We start from the raw sequence: 18,318 nt of genomic DNA, 5'->3' as shown, positions 1-18,318 counted from the left end.
AGGCCCCAAATTCCTGACACTATATGTAGATTTTTGAACACTTGTGAGTCTTAGAGGATCACATGTTTTTCTGTAGCTTTTTATTAGCATTTGCCAGCTCCCATGCCTGGACTGATTTGAATACTTTTTTCCCTGTACCATTTACCATCCCACCTCCCCTTCCTGTCTTCCACCATCCTTGGATGAATGGATTTGTAATTCTAGGTGTATTTTGTGGACCTGTTATTTTTATGGATATGGGAGGTAAAGGAGTGTATCATTCATTCCTTGTCACTCTCTTTATAGCCATCACTGTCTTGCTTCTTGTAACTCAGGTTAGGTTTTGGTCTTTCTTGCTCCACTGCAAAAGAAAACAAAACAAAACCAAAAATGCTACCAGAAGAAAGGCCTTATAGCCAGATCTGAGTTTTGAGGAGTGATTTTTCTTCCCTTCAGAGGGAAAAATCTTCTTCCACTGGTACGTTTGAAGTTGCCCAACTGCAATAAGCTACTGATTTTGGACGAGTGCTACTGCAACACAGAGTGCTCAGAGAACCTGGACTTTTAAACTCTGGAGGTCTGAAATTTGCTGTTGGTCACTATTGAGTCCCTCAGTGTTTCAAAAAAATTTAGGTTCTCCAAATAGAAAATGAAGGTGTCGACTTATTAAACACATTAAACCTGTGATTTTTTAGCTTTTTTCCTGCCATTTTAAAGAGACTAATGTGGAGAAAGAAGGTAGATGTCACATCACTTGTAATTTTAATGTGTTTTACAGCTAAACATTAGTTGATATCATAAATCAATACATAAATATAAATTTATATATTGCATGTGTACCCTCCTGTGGAATCTATTAACTGTGGCAAGGTCAATATGAAATGTTTGTATGTCATCATCATCACCTAAGTGTGCATCTACATTTTGTTTTTTCTACTTATATACCAAATGCTATGACTGTTACCATCTTAACCATTTCTGTTTCTATGGATTGAACTAGATACTGCACAATCCTGAAATCATATGTACTTGTCTTTTATTTGTATTGGTCCTTTCTCTTAGTATAATGTTCTTAAATTTCATCCATGTTGTAAAATGTGTTAGAATTTCCTCATATTTAAAGGTTAAGAATATTCTGTGATTACAGCACACTTTGTATATTGATTCATCTATGGACACCTGGGTTGTTTCCACATTTTGGAGGAAAAGTTTATTTTATATAATAAAGAATGAGGGCAGGTTTCACTAATCATTGACTAGAATCCAAGTCTGTTTTTGCAATTTCATAACAAGAGCTACTGCTACTAATTATTATGATTACACTTCTATTCATCCTTCTGCTTATCCTGATCTCCTCATCCTCTTTCTCCACTCCTACTGACATTGCCACTGTCCCTTAATGTGAAAGGGCACATTTTTCAATACAGGTTTAGACTGAATAGAACTTTCACTAATCTTACCTCAGCCTTTCCTCTTGGGAAAGCTTCAATATATAGCTTAAATAATTTGCAATTAAAGGAAATATTACATTAACATTTAATAAGATCTTTTTTATGTTGCTGCTTTCAAATGGCAGGGAAGGATCTTTTAATAGATCAGTTAACTAGTTCAGTAAGTGATTATTGCTTTCTAATAAAGGCATGGTATCAATTTAAAACATAGATTCTTTCCCTCACAAGAATATATCTTATAGACTAACAGAATTCTTTGCATTTTCAAACTATGAACAGTGTTCAGATAGAAGTGGTAGAAACAATTTGGACTTTGTTAAATTCAAAGAATTTATGGTTGTTATTTTATATGCATTGTACATTTTTTTCTTTAATCATTTTGACGGGCAGCTATGATGGCAAAAATGGCATTCATTGAGGGGTCTTTACTGAGGTTTCCTACGGGCTGTATTTATGGCAGAAAACACCTGCTGTAATAAGCAAATCTCTTTTATGCTCTAGGGGTCTCAAATTCCTAGGATCTCAAATGAGTAGTTGTTTAAATGCTGTACTGAAGGCAAGTAAACTTTGGGTTTGGCTGCCAGTGTTGTTGGGGTGCACATTCATATCACTGAGGAATGGTCTTGCCTTTAAACTAGAGGACTGGTGAAGATCCTCACACTTATAAGAACACAAAATTTGATGCAGATTCATTATTCTGCTCACTTAGTCATTTTTAATGAGATGGCCACACAGTACACATGCTCATTCAACAGTGTCTACCACAACCACTGACTGGTACAGTGAAGTCATCATTGTTCATGCATATGCATTCCAATCCACTCTCCTTAGCTGCCAGGTTACATCAATGTCATGCAAATTATTTGCATTATATTAAAAATGGCTGGCCTTTTTCCAGACAGATCTCATCATATTCATATACTTGTTATAATAGACTTTTATCTCTACTGTCACATTAGTACATTCAGAATTATAAACAGTTATTAATCTCAGAAATAAAGAATTAAACCTGCATTTGTTTACTCTGTAGAGTTTCAAAATTAATTAATTCAATGCAGTGACTTCAACTCCTCAGTTAACCCTACTGTACACACAGAAATGCATTTCCCTAGAATACTCTGTCTAGATTATACATTTTACCAAGCTGTTCTCTTGTTTATAGATTTTGCAAGTAAACTATGAAGTTTTTGAGAATGGCTACTATTGTATCTGCTTCATGTTAAAAGCTTAATAATATTTGTATTTTAAATAGAAGTATTTTTTAAAAACAGCCAAAAAGATTTACGAGAATATAGAAATGCTCAACCTTAATTTCAGCTCATTTTGTTTTCAATGGAGAGATATAACTTTACAAAAATATAGACATATAACTTGTCTACCCACTCTTCAATAAGATTTTAGGCCTATAAAAGATTATTTATAAGCACTTAGTGAAGAAATGTAAGTAATCATGAGATACCTCAAACAATAGCTTCCTGAATCTGGAATAGAGCCTTTACATTTCTCTACTGTCAAAGATTTCTTCAGATAATATGGCAAAACAATTTAATTATTAAGTAAGGAAACTGAGGAGAAACAGGTGGAAACAACTGTCTCGGTGCTCCTCAGCATTGTGCTAGATATGCAACTGCGCACTCTATTTCACTTATTTTGGCAATGATCTTAATTATTCCCTCCTTCTATTTATTTGGGGTTTTATCAGGCTTTTTCTAGTTTCAATAAATGTAAAGTTAGATTTTTTATTTGGGATTTTTCTTGTGTCTTGAGATAGGCCTCTATACCCATGAACTTTCCTCTTAGAACTTCTTTTGCTGTATCCCATAAATATTGAAAAGCTGTGTTTTCATTTTTATTTGTTATAAGGTACTATTGATTTGGGGGGTTGATTTGCTCTTGCTCTGTGGGGGATGGTGAAGGCTGGCATAACACCAAAGGTTGAGTGCTTAACAAAGCACACTTGACTGCTTGCATCTGCAAGGTGGATCCAAGCTGGCAGGCAGCAGCCAAAACCTGCAGGGGTTGAGAATGAAATAGATACCATGAGTTTCAGCTGAATGCGACTGTAACTTTTGCAGAACACGTATGTATCGGTTAGATAGCCTGGGAACTGAGCAATATGTGTCTGCAGCATCTCCCTAAGTTTGCAAAATGTCCTTGAGCTCTATCTAACCAATCCCTATAAAATAAACGTGGACACCATGTTCATGGTTCATTGTCTCTCCATCAGAGGATACATGCAATGACTTGCAGGTTCTCTGTAATAGCAGAGTGAAATTTGTCTCACTGTCACAGCTGTTGTGATGCCCCTTCTGTGGGTTCAACTCTGGTCTTTTCACAGATCCAGGTTTTTGTCTCTCTTATAGATATTAAAAAAAAACAAACATAAAAAAGGCAGACGAAGGAAGGAAGAAGAGATAAAATTTAAGGAAAGAAAGGAGGAAGAACTAAAACAAGAAAGCAGGAAAGAGAGGAAAAAGAAATTAAAAGAGAATAAAAATAATAAAATTTAAAAATTAAGAATTGTTAAAAAGTAGAATAAAACTGAAAAGTCTCTTGGTTTCAAAGTGGCCAAACCGATTTTTCTGGTCTTGCTGGCTGCGGCAGGCCTGAGGGGTGTGGTAAGGCTTTTCTTCCTTCCGATCTGCATCTGCACTCGGTCAGCGGCCCGCACTGTCTGGGAAGCTATAGCGGCTCCTTGGCCCGCACCCTGGGTGTGGGAATCGGGCCTTTCCCCAAGGTCACTGCAGTGGACTGGATTGTAGACCCAGCCCCTCCGGTGTCTACAGACTCCGAGGGTGGTCACAGCCCAAGGGTGTTTGCTAGCAACTGGGTTCCTGCCGATGCCGCTCGGACCTTAATTGGCTGGGGAGGAAGCAGTTGCCTCGCCTCTCTCCCAAGGACTTGGTGGCAAACCCGGCAGCGGGCGCTGGGCCTGGGGCTGCAGGCCCCCCAAACTCGGAGCTGGTCCCTGGAATCCTACCGTGTTGCAGCACTCCTCTCACCGCCTGGTTTTTCGGTTCCGCCACAATCCTTGGTCCCCTATTTTCACATATGCTGAGGTATGTTGGTTGCTTGCTCCTGTACTCCATAGATCCGCCAGGATTTTCTCCCTTGTGCAGGGGGAAGCTGAATCCGATGCCATCTTCCTTCTCCTTCCTATAAGAATTATTTTTTATTTTCCCCTCCACAGTTAATGTTATCGATGTCATGTTTTAGAAATTTTTATGTTGTGTACCCCCTAACTACTTGTATTTTGAGTTGGGTTACATACATTTTTTCTTTTGACCTTTATACTTACTGTATTTATTAAATATACCTGTGATTTTTTCCTTTCTTATGTTTCCTTATTACTGGTTATGCCCTTTTGTTTCAACTGAGATAAGATAAGAGACTTGCACATGCAAGACCACTGATAGCACTTATAATCATAGAACAGATGCAAGGTTATCTACATTAGCTTTTCCCAGTTCCATCCAAATACTCTGTTTATACAATGCATTTACTTTGAGGTGTGGGAGTTAAATTTTAACTTTCTGATTGATTTCTCCTTCAATAAGCATGAGCAGTGAGGAAAGAGATCATCAGTTTGGAAGGAAGCGTGTGTTCCAGCAGAATGTCTATGAAATGGATTTCGGTTCTTCTGCTGTTACAGCTGAGTTGTCAGTTCAGCCCTGGGGGTTGTGGAAAGGTGCTGGTGTGGCCCACCGAATACAGCCATTGGATCAATATGAAGATCATCCTAGATGAACTTGTCCAGAGAGGTCATGAAGTGACTGTTCTGACACATGCAGCTTCAATTTTTGTTGATCCCAATAAACCGTCTGCTATTAAATTTGAGGTTTACCCTACATCTTTTGAAAAAGATGAATTGGAGAACATTTTCATGCAGATGGTCTCCAAATGGGCATATGAACCTAAAGATACATTTTGGAATTATTTTTCACTAATGAAAGACATCCTTGTCCTACATGCTGATTGTATTCAAAAGACCTGTAAAGATGCAGTCTCCAACAAGAAATTTATGACAAAACTACAAGAATCAAGGTTTGATGTCATTCTCGCAGATGCCATTGGACTCTGTGGGGAGCTGCTGGCTGAGCTCCTTGAAATCCCTCTTGTATACAGTCTCCGCTTCTCTCCTGGATATGCATACGAAAAGTTTGCCGGAGGACTTCCACTCCCTCCATCCTACGTACCTGTTATCTTCTCAGAACTAAGTGATCAAATGACATTCATGGAGAGGGTAAAAAATATGATGTATATGCTTTATTTTGACTTTTGGTTCCAAACATATAATCAGCAGAAGTGGGATCAGTTTTACAGTGACATACTAGGTAAGTCTTGTTTTAATTAGTGGCTTAATGCCCTGACTTTGCTCATGCCATGGGGGGTAAGTTTGTATAAATATAATGTTAGAGGAATTTGTCTTTCTTAAATGATGTGTCTAAATAATAATATATAATGATTTTTCAATCTCACAAATATTACAGAAGTCTTTAAATTACAAGATTATTTTTAAACCTATGGTCCATTATTAATACAGGGTCCTTCTAAAATCAGAGACCCCAAACTGAAGCACTGAGAAGTTCTAGAAGCAATTACATATCCATTCTTTTTTTGTTTGTAATATAATTTAGTTTTTATTCTTTTTATGGAAAGTGTTTTAGTCTGTCTTTGTTGTTTCTTAAATAAAGTGTCAAAATATTGGTCATCCTATACTTATTATTAGGGCTCTTCTAAGTTCACAGCAATATTGCATAAGATCTCCCACATAACCCCTGTCCCCCAAATGTGCATATCACCAGAGCAATAGATACATTTGTTACAATTGTTGAACCTATATTGACACATCATTATCATCCAAAGTGCAGTTTATGTTGGAGTTCACGCATGGCATTATATTAATATATTCCACGGGTTTTGACAAATTTATACTGACATGTATTATAAGGAGTAGTTTCACTGCCCTAAAAATTCCCTGTGCTGCACCTACTTCTAATAAATCCATTTTACTATATATTTTTTTATCTTTAAAAAACAGCATTAGAAATTTCACTATCTTGATCAAAGCAGAAATGTAGATTAAGTTACTTTATTTGTAACACAGCTAGAAATTTGTTTCCATTTATTTGTCCTCAGTTTCCTTATTTAAAATTAAAAATTAAATTAATCTTATTTAAAATTACTCTTTTTGCCATGTTGCCTAAATATTCTTTTACAATTGACAGATATTCTATCCTGGGCTCAAGAACCTATAATTCAAGGTTTCTAATGATTACACATTGAGTCACTAAGCGCTTACCAATCATTTGTTTTAAAAGCCAAGAATCTTGTTCCAAGGTAAACAATCAAGTTTTTATCCTATATTTTTTAAAATTATATCTCTCCAGTACAGACAAAAATGAGCCAAAATTAAGGGGGAGGAACTCTATTTCTATATCTTATGAAAATGTTCCATTATTTTTAAATTTATTATTAAATATATATGAATATTATTAAGCTCCTAGAATGAACCAAATGTAATTGTGGGTATAAGTAATTGAGGTATAATTTCAAAAACCTCACAGCTCTTGTTAAATTAGTATAAAGAGATTAGCTTGCTACATTATAGAAACTAAGCTGAGTACACCAGGAAAACATGTTTCCATTGGTTAATTGATTAGAGAGCTCACATAATGTCTGCATTTGCACCTGTTACTTCTATAGCTTTACAGAGTAAACAAATACATTTAGTTCTATAGTGATTTGCATTTAATATTTTTTTATTATTGAGAATGTACTGATGTTACATTAGAGAGTATCTCTAGCACTTTGTCTTATATATATGAAAATAAACATAAAGCATGCAAATTTTATATATTTGGGTCAATATATATGGATATATATGAGTATATTCATATACATGAATTTATAAAACCACAGACACTTTAAAACATTTTGGCTACATTATTTCAAGCGCCTTTCAGAAAATTTCCTAGTATAGTTTTTACATTAAAATACTCTCATTTCCTATATTTTCTGTCTTTTTCCTTTAGAAAGACCCACTACATTGTATGAGTTAATGGGGAAAGCTGAAATGTGGCTCATTCGAACCTCGTGGGACTTTGAATTTCCTCACCCAGTCTTACCACATTTTGATTTTATTGGAGGACACCACTGCAAGCCTGCCAAACCCCTGCCTAAGGTTATTTATTTATTTATTTATTTCAATTTTATTTTATTTTGTATTTACTTCTGTTTGTTTTTTCTTTTGAGGATCTTCACTAGTATTCCACCTTAGAAGGAAGACAGTCCTCAACAATGTGGGTTTGTGTTCCAACAGTATTTGCTGTGAAACCTAACATTTACTTGCTGTCACTCCAGCATTTATAAAGTTCCCCTTTTGAGATTTTAGGATTTAACATCTTGGCATAGAAAAGGATTGCATAATCTACCAAAGCAGGTGTTTCCTGCCACACACCACGCCTGTGCAACATTTCAGTAAAGACCCCTGGGGGGCATGGTTCCCAACGTCACAACAGACTGACAAAAAGAGCACAAAAATATGTGCACTACATGTATAATGTGGACCAAAAATTTGCTTGTTTAGTAGTCAAAATAATTTCTACCAATGTATCTGCAAATAGCCCATAGTACAAAATTGCAAAGGAATTGTTAGATTATAGGATAGTCCTTATGAAGGAAAATAATAATCTAATATGTTTTCATTGCTGTCATATCTTTAAGACATTTACAAAACAAGCATCCTTTACTGAATTATTTTGTTATCTCTTAAGACATCTTGTTTGTCTACCATTTGGCAGCAACATAAAACAAAAATCTTATTCAATATCTATTTAGACTTAAATGTTTAGCTGTATATAGTAACTTTCACAAGGCCTAAACTTGAGGTAAAATTAGTAAAAGTCAATGTAACCCTATTCTTTAGCTCTAATGATGTATAATTGACATGTAAAATTATAAGATATATAAAGTGTGCATAGTGATTTGATATGTATATACACTGTGAAGGGATTCTGCACATGTAGTTAATTAACACATCCATCACCTTACATATTTATCCTTTTTGTGTGAGAGAAAACATATAAGCCCTGCTCTCAGCAAATTTCAGTGATACAATGCCGGGTTATCAGCACTAGTCACCAGGTTATACATTAAACCTTCAGACTTTATTCACGTGCTAGATAAAAGCTGAGGCTCTTATACCAGCATTTCCCTATTTCCTCCACCTACAACCTCTGGCAATCACTTCTCTATTCTTTTTCTAGATTTGCTTTTTTTTTAATTCCATATATGATAGTATGCACTACTTGTCTTTCTCTGTCTCGCTTATTTGGCTTATCATGATGCCCTCCTAGTCCATTTATATTGTAACCAATGGCATAATTCCTCCTTTCTCGTGACTGAATAATATGCTATGTCTTACCTATTGTGAATAACTGCAATAAACAATGGATTATAGATATCTTTTCAATATCCTGTTTTAATTTCCTTTTTATCTATATATCTATATCTTAGTATACCTAAGACAGGGATTACTGGATCATATGATAGTTCTATTTTGATTTTTTTTAGTTATGTTTTATTGATTATTCTATTACAGTTGTCCTGATTTTCCTCCTTTGCCCCCTCCACCCAGTGCCCTGCATTCCCTCAGGCAATCCCCCCACCACTGTTCATGTCCATGGGTCATGTGTAGAAGTTCTTTGGCTGCTCCATTTCCTATACTGTACTTTACATCCCCATGGCTATTCTGTGACTACCTATTGGGTATTTTTTTTCTTTAAATATATGTTATTGATTATGCTATTACAGTTGTCCCATTCCCCCCTTTATTCCTCTCTTCCCTGCACCCCACTCCCACCCACATCTCCCCCACCCTTAGTTCATGTCCATGGGTCACACATATACATTCTTGGGCTTCTCCATTTCTTATACTATTCTTAGCCTCCTCCCCCTCTTTTGTACCTACCATTTATGCTTCTTATTCCCTATACCTTTTCCCCCGTTCTCCCCCCTCCACCCCGCCACTGATAACCCTCTATGTGATCTCCATTTCTGTGATTCTGTTCCTGTTCTAGTTGTTTGCTTAGTTTGTTTTTGTTTTTTAGGGGGTTTTTTTAGGTTTGGTTGTTAATAGTTGTAAGTTTGTTGTCATTTTACTGTTCATAGTTTTGATCATCTTCTTTTTCTTAGATTAGTCCCTTTAACTACCTATTTGTATTTCTTAATTCCCTCACCTCTTCATCCATTCCCCCCCACCCCCCACCCTGCCATCCAGCAACCATCAAAACATTCTCTGTATCCATAATTCTGTCCTTGTTTTTCTTGTTTGCTTAGTTTGGTTTTTAGATTTAATTGTTGATAGATATGTATTCATTGCCATTTCATTATTCATAGTTTTGATCTTTTTCATAAATAAGTCCATGTTATAAACCATTTCAAATAATAATGGTTTGGTGATGATGAACTCCTTTAGTTTTTTCTTATCTGGCAAGCTCTTTTTCTGCCCTTCCATTATAAATGACAGCTTTGCTGGGTGGAGCAATCTTGGCCATAGGTCCTTGCTTTTCATGTCTTTGAGTATTTCTTGCCAATCCCTTCTAGCCTGCAAAGTTTTTTTTGGTAAATCAGCTGACAGTCTTATGGGAACTCCCCTGTGGGTAACTAACTTCTTTTCTCTTGCTGTTTTTAAAATTCTTTCTGTATCTTTAACCTTTGGCATTTTAATTATGATATGTCTTGCAGTGGGTGTCTCTGCATCCATGTTGTTTGGAACTCTCTGTGCTTCCTGGATTTGCATGTCTATTTCCTTCACCAAATTAGGAAACTTCTTTCATATTTTCAAATAGATTTCCAATTTCTTGCTCTTTCTCTTCCCCTACCGGCACCCCTATGATGCGAATGTTGGACTGCTCAAAGTTGTCCCAGAGGCTGCTTACACTGTTCTCTCTCTCTTTTTTTTTTTATTCTTTTTTCTTCTTCTTGTTCTGATTGGTTGTTTTTTGCTTCCTTATGTTCCAAATCATTGATCTGAGTCTCGGTTTCATTCACTGCACTGTTGTTTCCCTGTAAATCATTCTTTATTTCAATCAGTGTATCCTTTGTTTCTGACTGGATCTTTTTTATGCTGTTGAGGTCCTTAGTATATTCCTTGATCATCCCTATAACCAATGTTTTGAACTCTGCAACCAGTTAGATTGCTTCTCTCCATTTAATTTAACTCTTTTTCTGGAGCTTTTTTCTGTTCTTTCATTTCGGTCATGTTTCTTTGTTTCTTCCTTTTGGCAGCCTCCCAGTTTTTGTTTCTACATATTAGGTAGAGCTACTTTGACTCCTTGTCTTGGTAGTGTGGCCTAATGTAGTAGGAATCATGTACAGTCCAGTAGCACAGACTCCCCTATTACTCAGGCTGGGTACTGAAGCTGTGCCTTTCATGTGGACTGAGTACATCCTCCTCTTGTAGATGAGCCTTGATTGCTGTTGGCAGGTCAATTGGAGGGATTTATGCAGGCCACTCAGCTTCAAGGACTGGCTGTGACCACTGACCACTACCCTCTGCCCTCTGTGGAGGACCAGCTATGTAGGGGCAGGGTAGTTTTGCTCCATTGTGGTCTGTAGCTGTCCACTGCATGTGCAGGCTCCAGGGTTTCCTGAGTGGTACAGCATAAGGTCACCCCCCACCTATGTTTTGCCCCGGGCCACCCTGCCTGAGCTGTAAATCAATCTGAGCTGGCTGCTACTTGTGCTGGGCTTGGAGATTCCCAAGCTGTGAATCTAGGCTGTCTGTTGCTAACAGCAGGTTGTGGCTCACTGAAGCCAGCTGTTGCTTGTTTGAGAGTATTTAGGAATTTTAAAGCATGAGCCAAGGCTAGCCATTCATATGGAAAAGTAGCTTAGGTGAGCCCATAAATTTTGTGTGGCACAATCTCAGGAGTTGTCCAGGTCAGGGAAAATGGTGTTAACCAGGTTTATAGAGTCTCAGATATGGCACCAGCCTACCGGTTCTGTGCGGGGAGGGCTCAGCAAAGGGACAATGGCCTGTGCTAGCCCTGATGCCAGACACTTCAATGTCTCCCTGTATGCCACTGGTACCTTTCAAGCTGCTACCCTGCAGCTGGAGCTCAGAGGGAGTGAGTCTAAGTAGGTGAGTCCATATGGGGGCTCTTTAAGGGAAACTCTTTGAGGCTCCATCAGTTTCCTCCACTGATTGAATCCCTGCTGGTTTTTGCATCCAGAAGTGGTGGAGACTTATCTTTCTGGCACTGGAACCCTGGGCTGGGGGGCCTGGTGTGGGGCTGGAACTCTTCACTCCCAAGACATCCCTCCCAAATTTTTGCCCACTACACATGGATGTGGGAACACCCCATTCCACATTGGCACCCTTCCTACAGGTCAGAATGAGTGTGGTTTCTTTAATTCCATAGTTGTCAGACTTGCATTCAACTCAGTTTCCAATGGTTCTAAGTGTGGTTGTTCTATATTTTAGTTGTAATTTTGATGTGGTTGTGGGAAGAGGCAAGCCATATCTGCCTATACTGCCATCTTGACTGGAAGTCCCTATTTTTAATTTTTTGAGGAAACCACACTTTTTTCCATAGTGGCTGTATCAATTTACATTTTTACCCTACTCTTTGTGTCCCCTTTTCTCCAAATACTAGCCAAATTTGTTATCTCTTGTTCTTTTGATGATAGGCGTTCTATCAGGTGTTAGGTGGTATTTCATTGTAGTTTTGACTTGCTTTTCCCTGATAATGAGTGATGCTGAACCCCTTTTTCGTGTACCCATTTTCCATTTGTATGTTTTCTTTGGGAAATGGCTCTTTAGAGCTCTTCCCATTTTTTATGCCCATGTTTTAGTGAGTGGTATTTTTGCTACTGAGATGTGTAAGTTCTCTATATGTTTTGGATATTCACCCCTTATCAGATATATAATTTCCAAATATTTTCTCCCATTAAGTTGCCTTTTAATTTCATTTCACTTTCCTTTGTTGTACAGAAGATTTTAGTGTGAGCTTATTTTCACTTTTCTGTGCTTTTTATGTCATATCCAAAAAAAAATCATAGCCAAAACACATATCCAGAATTTTTTTTCTGAGAGTTTGTTGCTAGCGTATAAATATGTAACTTATTTTTATATATTGATTTTGAATCCTGGAACTTTACTTGTTTATTAATTCTAACAGTTTTTAATGAAGTCTTTAATATATATATATATATATATACTATACCAACTGTATACTATACCAACTGTAAATAGGGACCATTTTACTTCTTCCTTTCCAATATGGATGACTTTTTTTTTTTTTTTACTTTGTTGCCTAATTGCTCTGGCAAGGGCTACAGGTAATATGTGAAATAAAATTAACAAGAGTGGTTATCCTTACCTTATTCCTGATCTTACCAAAAAGCTTTCAACTTTTCATCTTGAGTATTTTAGCTGTGTGTTTGTCATAGAAGGCCTTTATTTTGTTGTATTCTTCCTCTCTCTGCCTATGTTGTTGAAAGTTTTCATAGTGAATGGATGCTGAATTTTTGTCAGATGCCTGTCCTGCATCTGTTGAGATAATCATATGATTTTTATCTTTCATTCTATTAAATTGATAAATTGATAAATTTGTAGATTTTGAACCATCCTTGCATCACTAGAATAAAACCCACTTAATCATGGTGTATGATTTTTTTAATGTATCATTTTATTCTCTTTGCTGTTATTTTGTCAAGGCTTTTTACATACATGTTCAACAGAAATATTGACCTGTAATTTTCTTATGGTGTCCTTGTCTGGTTTTGGTATCAGAGTATTGTTGGGCTAATAAAATTAATTTGGAAGTGTTCCCTCCTCTTTTATTTTTGGGAAGAATTTGAGAAGAATCAGTATTCTTATTAAAATATTTGGTGGACTTTGCCCATGAAGCCACCTAGTTCTGTACTTTTCCTTGTTCAGACATATTTGACTACTAAGTCAATCACCTTAATAGTAATTACTCTTTTCAAATTTTCTATTTCCTCATTATTCGGTCTTGATAGGATATATCTTTCTAGGAATTTATCAGTTTATTCTAAGTTGGCCCTGGCTGGTGTGGCTCAGTGGATTGAGTGCCAGCCTGCGAACCAAAGGGGTGCCAGCTGGATTCCCAGTTAGTGCACATGCCTAGCTTTCAGGCCAGGCCCCCAGTAGAGGGCATGTGAGAGGCAAATACACATTGATCTCTCTCTCCTTCTCTTTCTCCTTCCCCTCCCCTCTCTCTAAAAATAAATAAATAAATCATTTTTAAAAAGTTTTTCATTTATTCTAGTTTGCCAAGTGTTTTGGTGTATAATTGATAATAGTAGCCTCTTATGGCTCCAACTCTTTCTGTTTCTGTGGTATTAGTTGAAACATCTCTGCTTGCCTTTCTAATTTTTTTTGAGTCCTATCTATTTCTTGTTAAGTCTATCTAAGTTTTGTTTTGTTCATTTAAAAAAACAGCTGTTAGAGTCATAAATCCTTCTATTTTAGTTTCAATTTCATTTATTTCTGCTCTAGTCTTTGTCATTTCCTTCCTCCTACTAACTTTGGCTTAGTTTACTCTTCTTTTTCTAGTTTCTTGAAGTGTGAAGGTAGGTAGTCAATATAGCTATCTTTTTTTCTTATTGTACGCATTTACCCTGTTAACCTTTCTCTTTGAACTACTTTTTCTGCATCCTGCACATGTTGGTATGTTGTATTTGCATTTTTATTTGACTCAGGATATTTTTATTTCCCTTTGATTTCTTTTTTGACATATCGGTTGTTTAGCAGTATGTTTGATTCACATATATTTGGGGAATTTTCCAGTTTTCTCACTGTAATTGATTTCTAGTCTCACATCATTGTGATTAGAAAAGATACTTGGGACTATTTCAATCTTCTTAAATTGGTTAAGACTTGTTTTGTAACTAATTAATGACCTATCCTGGAGAATGTTTCATGTGTGCTTGAGGAGAATGTTTATTCTGCTATCATTGGATAAAATATTCTATAAATATCTGTTAAGTCCTCGTTCACTAAAATGTAGTATAATTTCGATGTTTCCATACTGATCTTTTGTTTGGATGATCTACCCCTTGTTGAAAGTGAGGTATAGAGATTGTATTGCTGTCTATCTCTCTTCGGGTTTGTTAATATTTACTTTTTACTTAGCTGCTCCCTAAGTTGGGTGTGTAAATATTTACAAATGCAATCTTTCTTGTTGGATTGACCCTTTTATCATTACATTTGACTTTGTCCATTGTGACCACTATTAGCTTTTTTAAGATTTTACTTCTTTATTTTTAGAGAGAGGGGCAGGGAAGGAGAAAGAGAGAGAGAGAAATATCAGTGCATGGTTGCCTCTCCTGCACCCCTTCCTAAGGACCTGGCCTGTCTTTAAGATTCTCTCCTTGTCTTTAACTTTTGACAGTTATAGTGTGTCTTGATGTGAGTCTCTTTGGATTCCTCTTATTTGGAACTCTATGGGCTGTCTAGAAATAAATTCCTGTTTCTTTTCCCAAGTTAAGAAAGTTTTCAGATATCATTTCTTTGAATAACTTATCTTCCCCTCTCCTTTTTCTGGGAACTATCTACTATATATATATTGTTGCAGTTGACAGTATTCTGTAAGTCCCTTAAGCTACCTTCACTTTTCATCATTTTTTTCCCTTTGGTTCACATGATTGGATGAACTGCACTGCCGATTCTGCAAGTTTGCTTATTCTTTTCTACTGATCTATTTAATTTTGAACCCCTCTATTGAATTTTTCGGTGCATGTAACACATTCTTCAGCTCTGTGATTTCTATTTGATACTTTCTAGCTCTGTGAAATTCCCACTTAGTTCATGCATTATTTTCCTGATTTTGATTAGCATCTTTATGACCATTATTTTGAACTCTTTATCAGGTAAGTCAATTATCCCCATTTCATTAAGGTTATGTTTCTGAAGGTTTCTCTAGCTCTTCAGTTTGGAACATAACATTTGCCTTTATTTCTCCATTTTTCTTGACTTTCTGAGCATTTATTCCTGCACATAATAAGATAAAAGAGCCACCTCTCCCAGTCTTGACAAAATGGTCTCATGTGGGAGATGAACTTTATTCAACAGCCCAGCCAGAGCTCTTGGCTGTGTCTCAAACCTTTGTGGTTGCCCAATCTACCTTCTTTACTCTTAGTGTCTCCCAGTCACTAAAGGTGTGCCAAGGCCTCTCAGTATCCCAAAGAGGGTAACTACCATCATCACCTAGGTGTAGGCTGACTAGAAACTGGACCCTCAGGCAGCAACCAGGAAAGTGTGTAGTTAGGTTACTTCCAGGGAGAAACTGGGAGTTGTTTTGCCTGCTCCTTCTGCACTGCTATAGCCTTGGAGGGAGCTACTGCACAGTTAATAACTTGTTCTTTGTTTGCTACAGTCCTGTGGGACTCATGAATAAAAGCCTCATTGGCTACCAAAAGCTGTTCATTTAGATATGTATCCCCTCAATGGCAGGGGCAAAAGTGGCCTGCCAGATGTGTATACAAGTACCTTTGAAGGGGATATTTGTAATTAAGGTGAGCTCAAGGGAGAGGCCACTGGTGGTGCCTGCTGGCTTCCCCTGACTTTAAAGAGGTGTATGTACTAAGAGTGATATAGTTTCATGTTTTCCCAATGTGTAAGAGTCATTCTTTTAGCTTCTGGAATTCTCTCAAAGGGAGCTGCTCTCTATGTAGCTGCAATTTTGGTGTTTACATGGGAGGAGATGAGTTCAGGAGGCTCCTGTGTTACCTTGGACTGGAACCAATCTAACCCTATTCTTGAAAGCGTTTACCCTTCACATTAAGGAAAAACAAATGTCAATGGGACTTGGAAAAAGAGGAGGAGGATAGGAAGATAGCAGCATTATCACAATAATTAGAGCTAGTAGCTACTGTGCAAAACAAGACTTGAATCTAAGTCAATGATTGCAAAACTTGTCACAGAATGAGTACGACTAGTCTAAGTCAGTGATTAATCTGAAAAGACCAGTTGTATCATTACAGTCCTATAGGGATCTATCTTCCACAGCACGAATTAAGAAAGCCAATGGCAGTCAGCTAATCAGACAAAGCATTGAACAAAAGTGACTTTACTTGTTGCTACAAGTCACTGGAATCCCGCAGCTTAGCTAGATGCACCATGTGAGTCATAGGAAAGCTCAGTGACCTTCAGATCGAAACTAACATCATCATAGTAAAAGTATAATTTTAAAGAATGCCCTACATATTATATAGTCTGCATGGGCAAAGTTTTCAACATTTTACCCTTTTTTTCTCTTATCTGTAAAAGCACAGTTTCAAAAAAACTTTGTGACAATGATTAGAAATGGAAAATAAATTTTTATTTTGGAAAGTTTTAGTCATTTTTAAGAGAGAAAAAATAATAAATTTAAAACAAAAAGGAGCAGAAAAGATATGAATGTGCAGTTTTAACAAAATATCCAGAAATATTTGGCTCATGTACATTTCGCTCTTTTATAAGAGTACATTGAACAAGGAGGAATTACACCAGTATTCAAAATAATAAAATTATAAATATTGGCAATAATTAGGGATAACAAGTCAAAATTATTTTCAAACAATTTCAGTAAAACCTGACTTTAACAGAAACTTACAGAGGTGAAAGTGAGCTACTCAAGAGGGCTTCAGCCCTGGTGTGCCTCTCTCACGGTAGTTAATGTGCCCTGCGGAGGGCTCGGCATCATGATAGCGAGAGTCCCTCAGAGCTAGTTACACACAACAGTTTCTAATGGGACATTAATTTTACTGTATGATTTCAGGGTAAATGGTATCATATGTTAGTAAGCCCAGAAATATGATCAATCAAATATGTAACTATAAATATAGAATTCTGCACTATATATGGGACTTTTAGGACTATTTCAAGGAAATTCCAAACATTTATACCAAACTCCTGAATATCAACTATACTTAACCTCCAACCATTAAGAAGTGACTTAGAGGAGGTATTTGGGAAATTCTGATAAATATGTAAAAGAAAAAGATATATAGTGATTTTGATCATAATTCTTAAGGAAATAAGGCACTAATGACTAAACTAAAGTGATTCTACAGGAGACCTACCTGAAATAAACACAATTGATTTAACAGAACTAAAATGATAAAAAGTTAAAGGAGCATTCAGAACAACTGTGTGGCCTCCTTCCAAGAATCCATATTAGTAATTAATAACATTATAAATGAAGAGTCTTACATAATATTGTCTAACAGTATTTCTTCCTTACTACTGTGTACTGGTTCTATTTTATTTATTGGTTCTATACACATGTACACTTGAAAAATATACATGATAAAGGAAATCGATCTTATATAACATGCATCCTTCCACAGGAATGGAAGGATTGAGTCTGTTTTAAAAAAGAAAAAAGCAACTACTAAAAACAGAATGGGGATTTCTCCTCAAAAATGAAACTAGGATTACCATATGTTTGGCATTCCCATTTCTTGATATATATCCAAAAGTATTAAAATCACAATATGTCAATAAAATATTTGCACACCCACCCAAATTCAAAGCACTATTCACAGCAGTCAAAAGTGAAAGCAACCCAAATGTGTAATAACACAAAAATCAATAAACAGAATGTGGTATTTACATACGATGCAATTTTACTCAGCCTTAAAATTGAAGGAAACTAACACGTGCTACAACATGGATGAAACCTGAGGATATCATGTTCAGTGATATGGACCACTGACAAAAAGACAAATACTGTATAACTCCACTTATAGGAGTTACCTAGACTGGTCTAATTCATGGAAACAGAAAGCATAATCATGCTTGTCAGGAACTGGTGAAGGGGGAATTATTATTGCATAATGGGTACAGTTCCAGTTTTGCAAGATGAAAATGTTC

General features: G+C 36.5%; 1 protein-coding gene across 3 annotated transcripts in view; it reads left to right on the top strand.

Annotated features, from left to right (window-relative positions):
• Window positions 1-18,318, top strand: part of LOC114492296 (UDP-glucuronosyltransferase 2B31-like) — a 67,432-nt gene that overhangs the window by 36,774 nt on the left and 12,340 nt on the right. Inside the window, exons 1-2 of one of the 3 annotated variants that reach the window (XM_036021400.1) lie at window positions 4,994-5,764; window positions 7,466-7,614. The exons of 1 other annotated variant lie outside the window; for it this stretch is intronic. In XM_036021400.1, the coding sequence (XP_035877293.1) occupies window positions 5,044-5,764; window positions 7,466-7,614 (870 nt within the window). In that variant the 5' untranslated portion in view covers window positions 4,994-5,043. Of the gene's footprint in view, window positions 1-4,993; window positions 5,765-7,465; window positions 7,615-18,318 lie in introns of those variants that run through there. One more of the 3 variants, XM_036021389.1, reaches the window with a different exon arrangement.

The sequence above is a fragment of the Phyllostomus discolor genome, chromosome 1 (assembly GCF_004126475.2).
Source record: "Phyllostomus discolor isolate MPI-MPIP mPhyDis1 chromosome 1, mPhyDis1.pri.v3, whole genome shotgun sequence".
NCBI classification, from domain to species: domain Eukaryota; kingdom Metazoa; phylum Chordata; class Mammalia; order Chiroptera; family Phyllostomidae; genus Phyllostomus; species Phyllostomus discolor.
The sequence above is the reverse complement of the archived record's forward strand: the minus strand, read 5'-3'. Positions and strand labels throughout refer to the sequence as shown.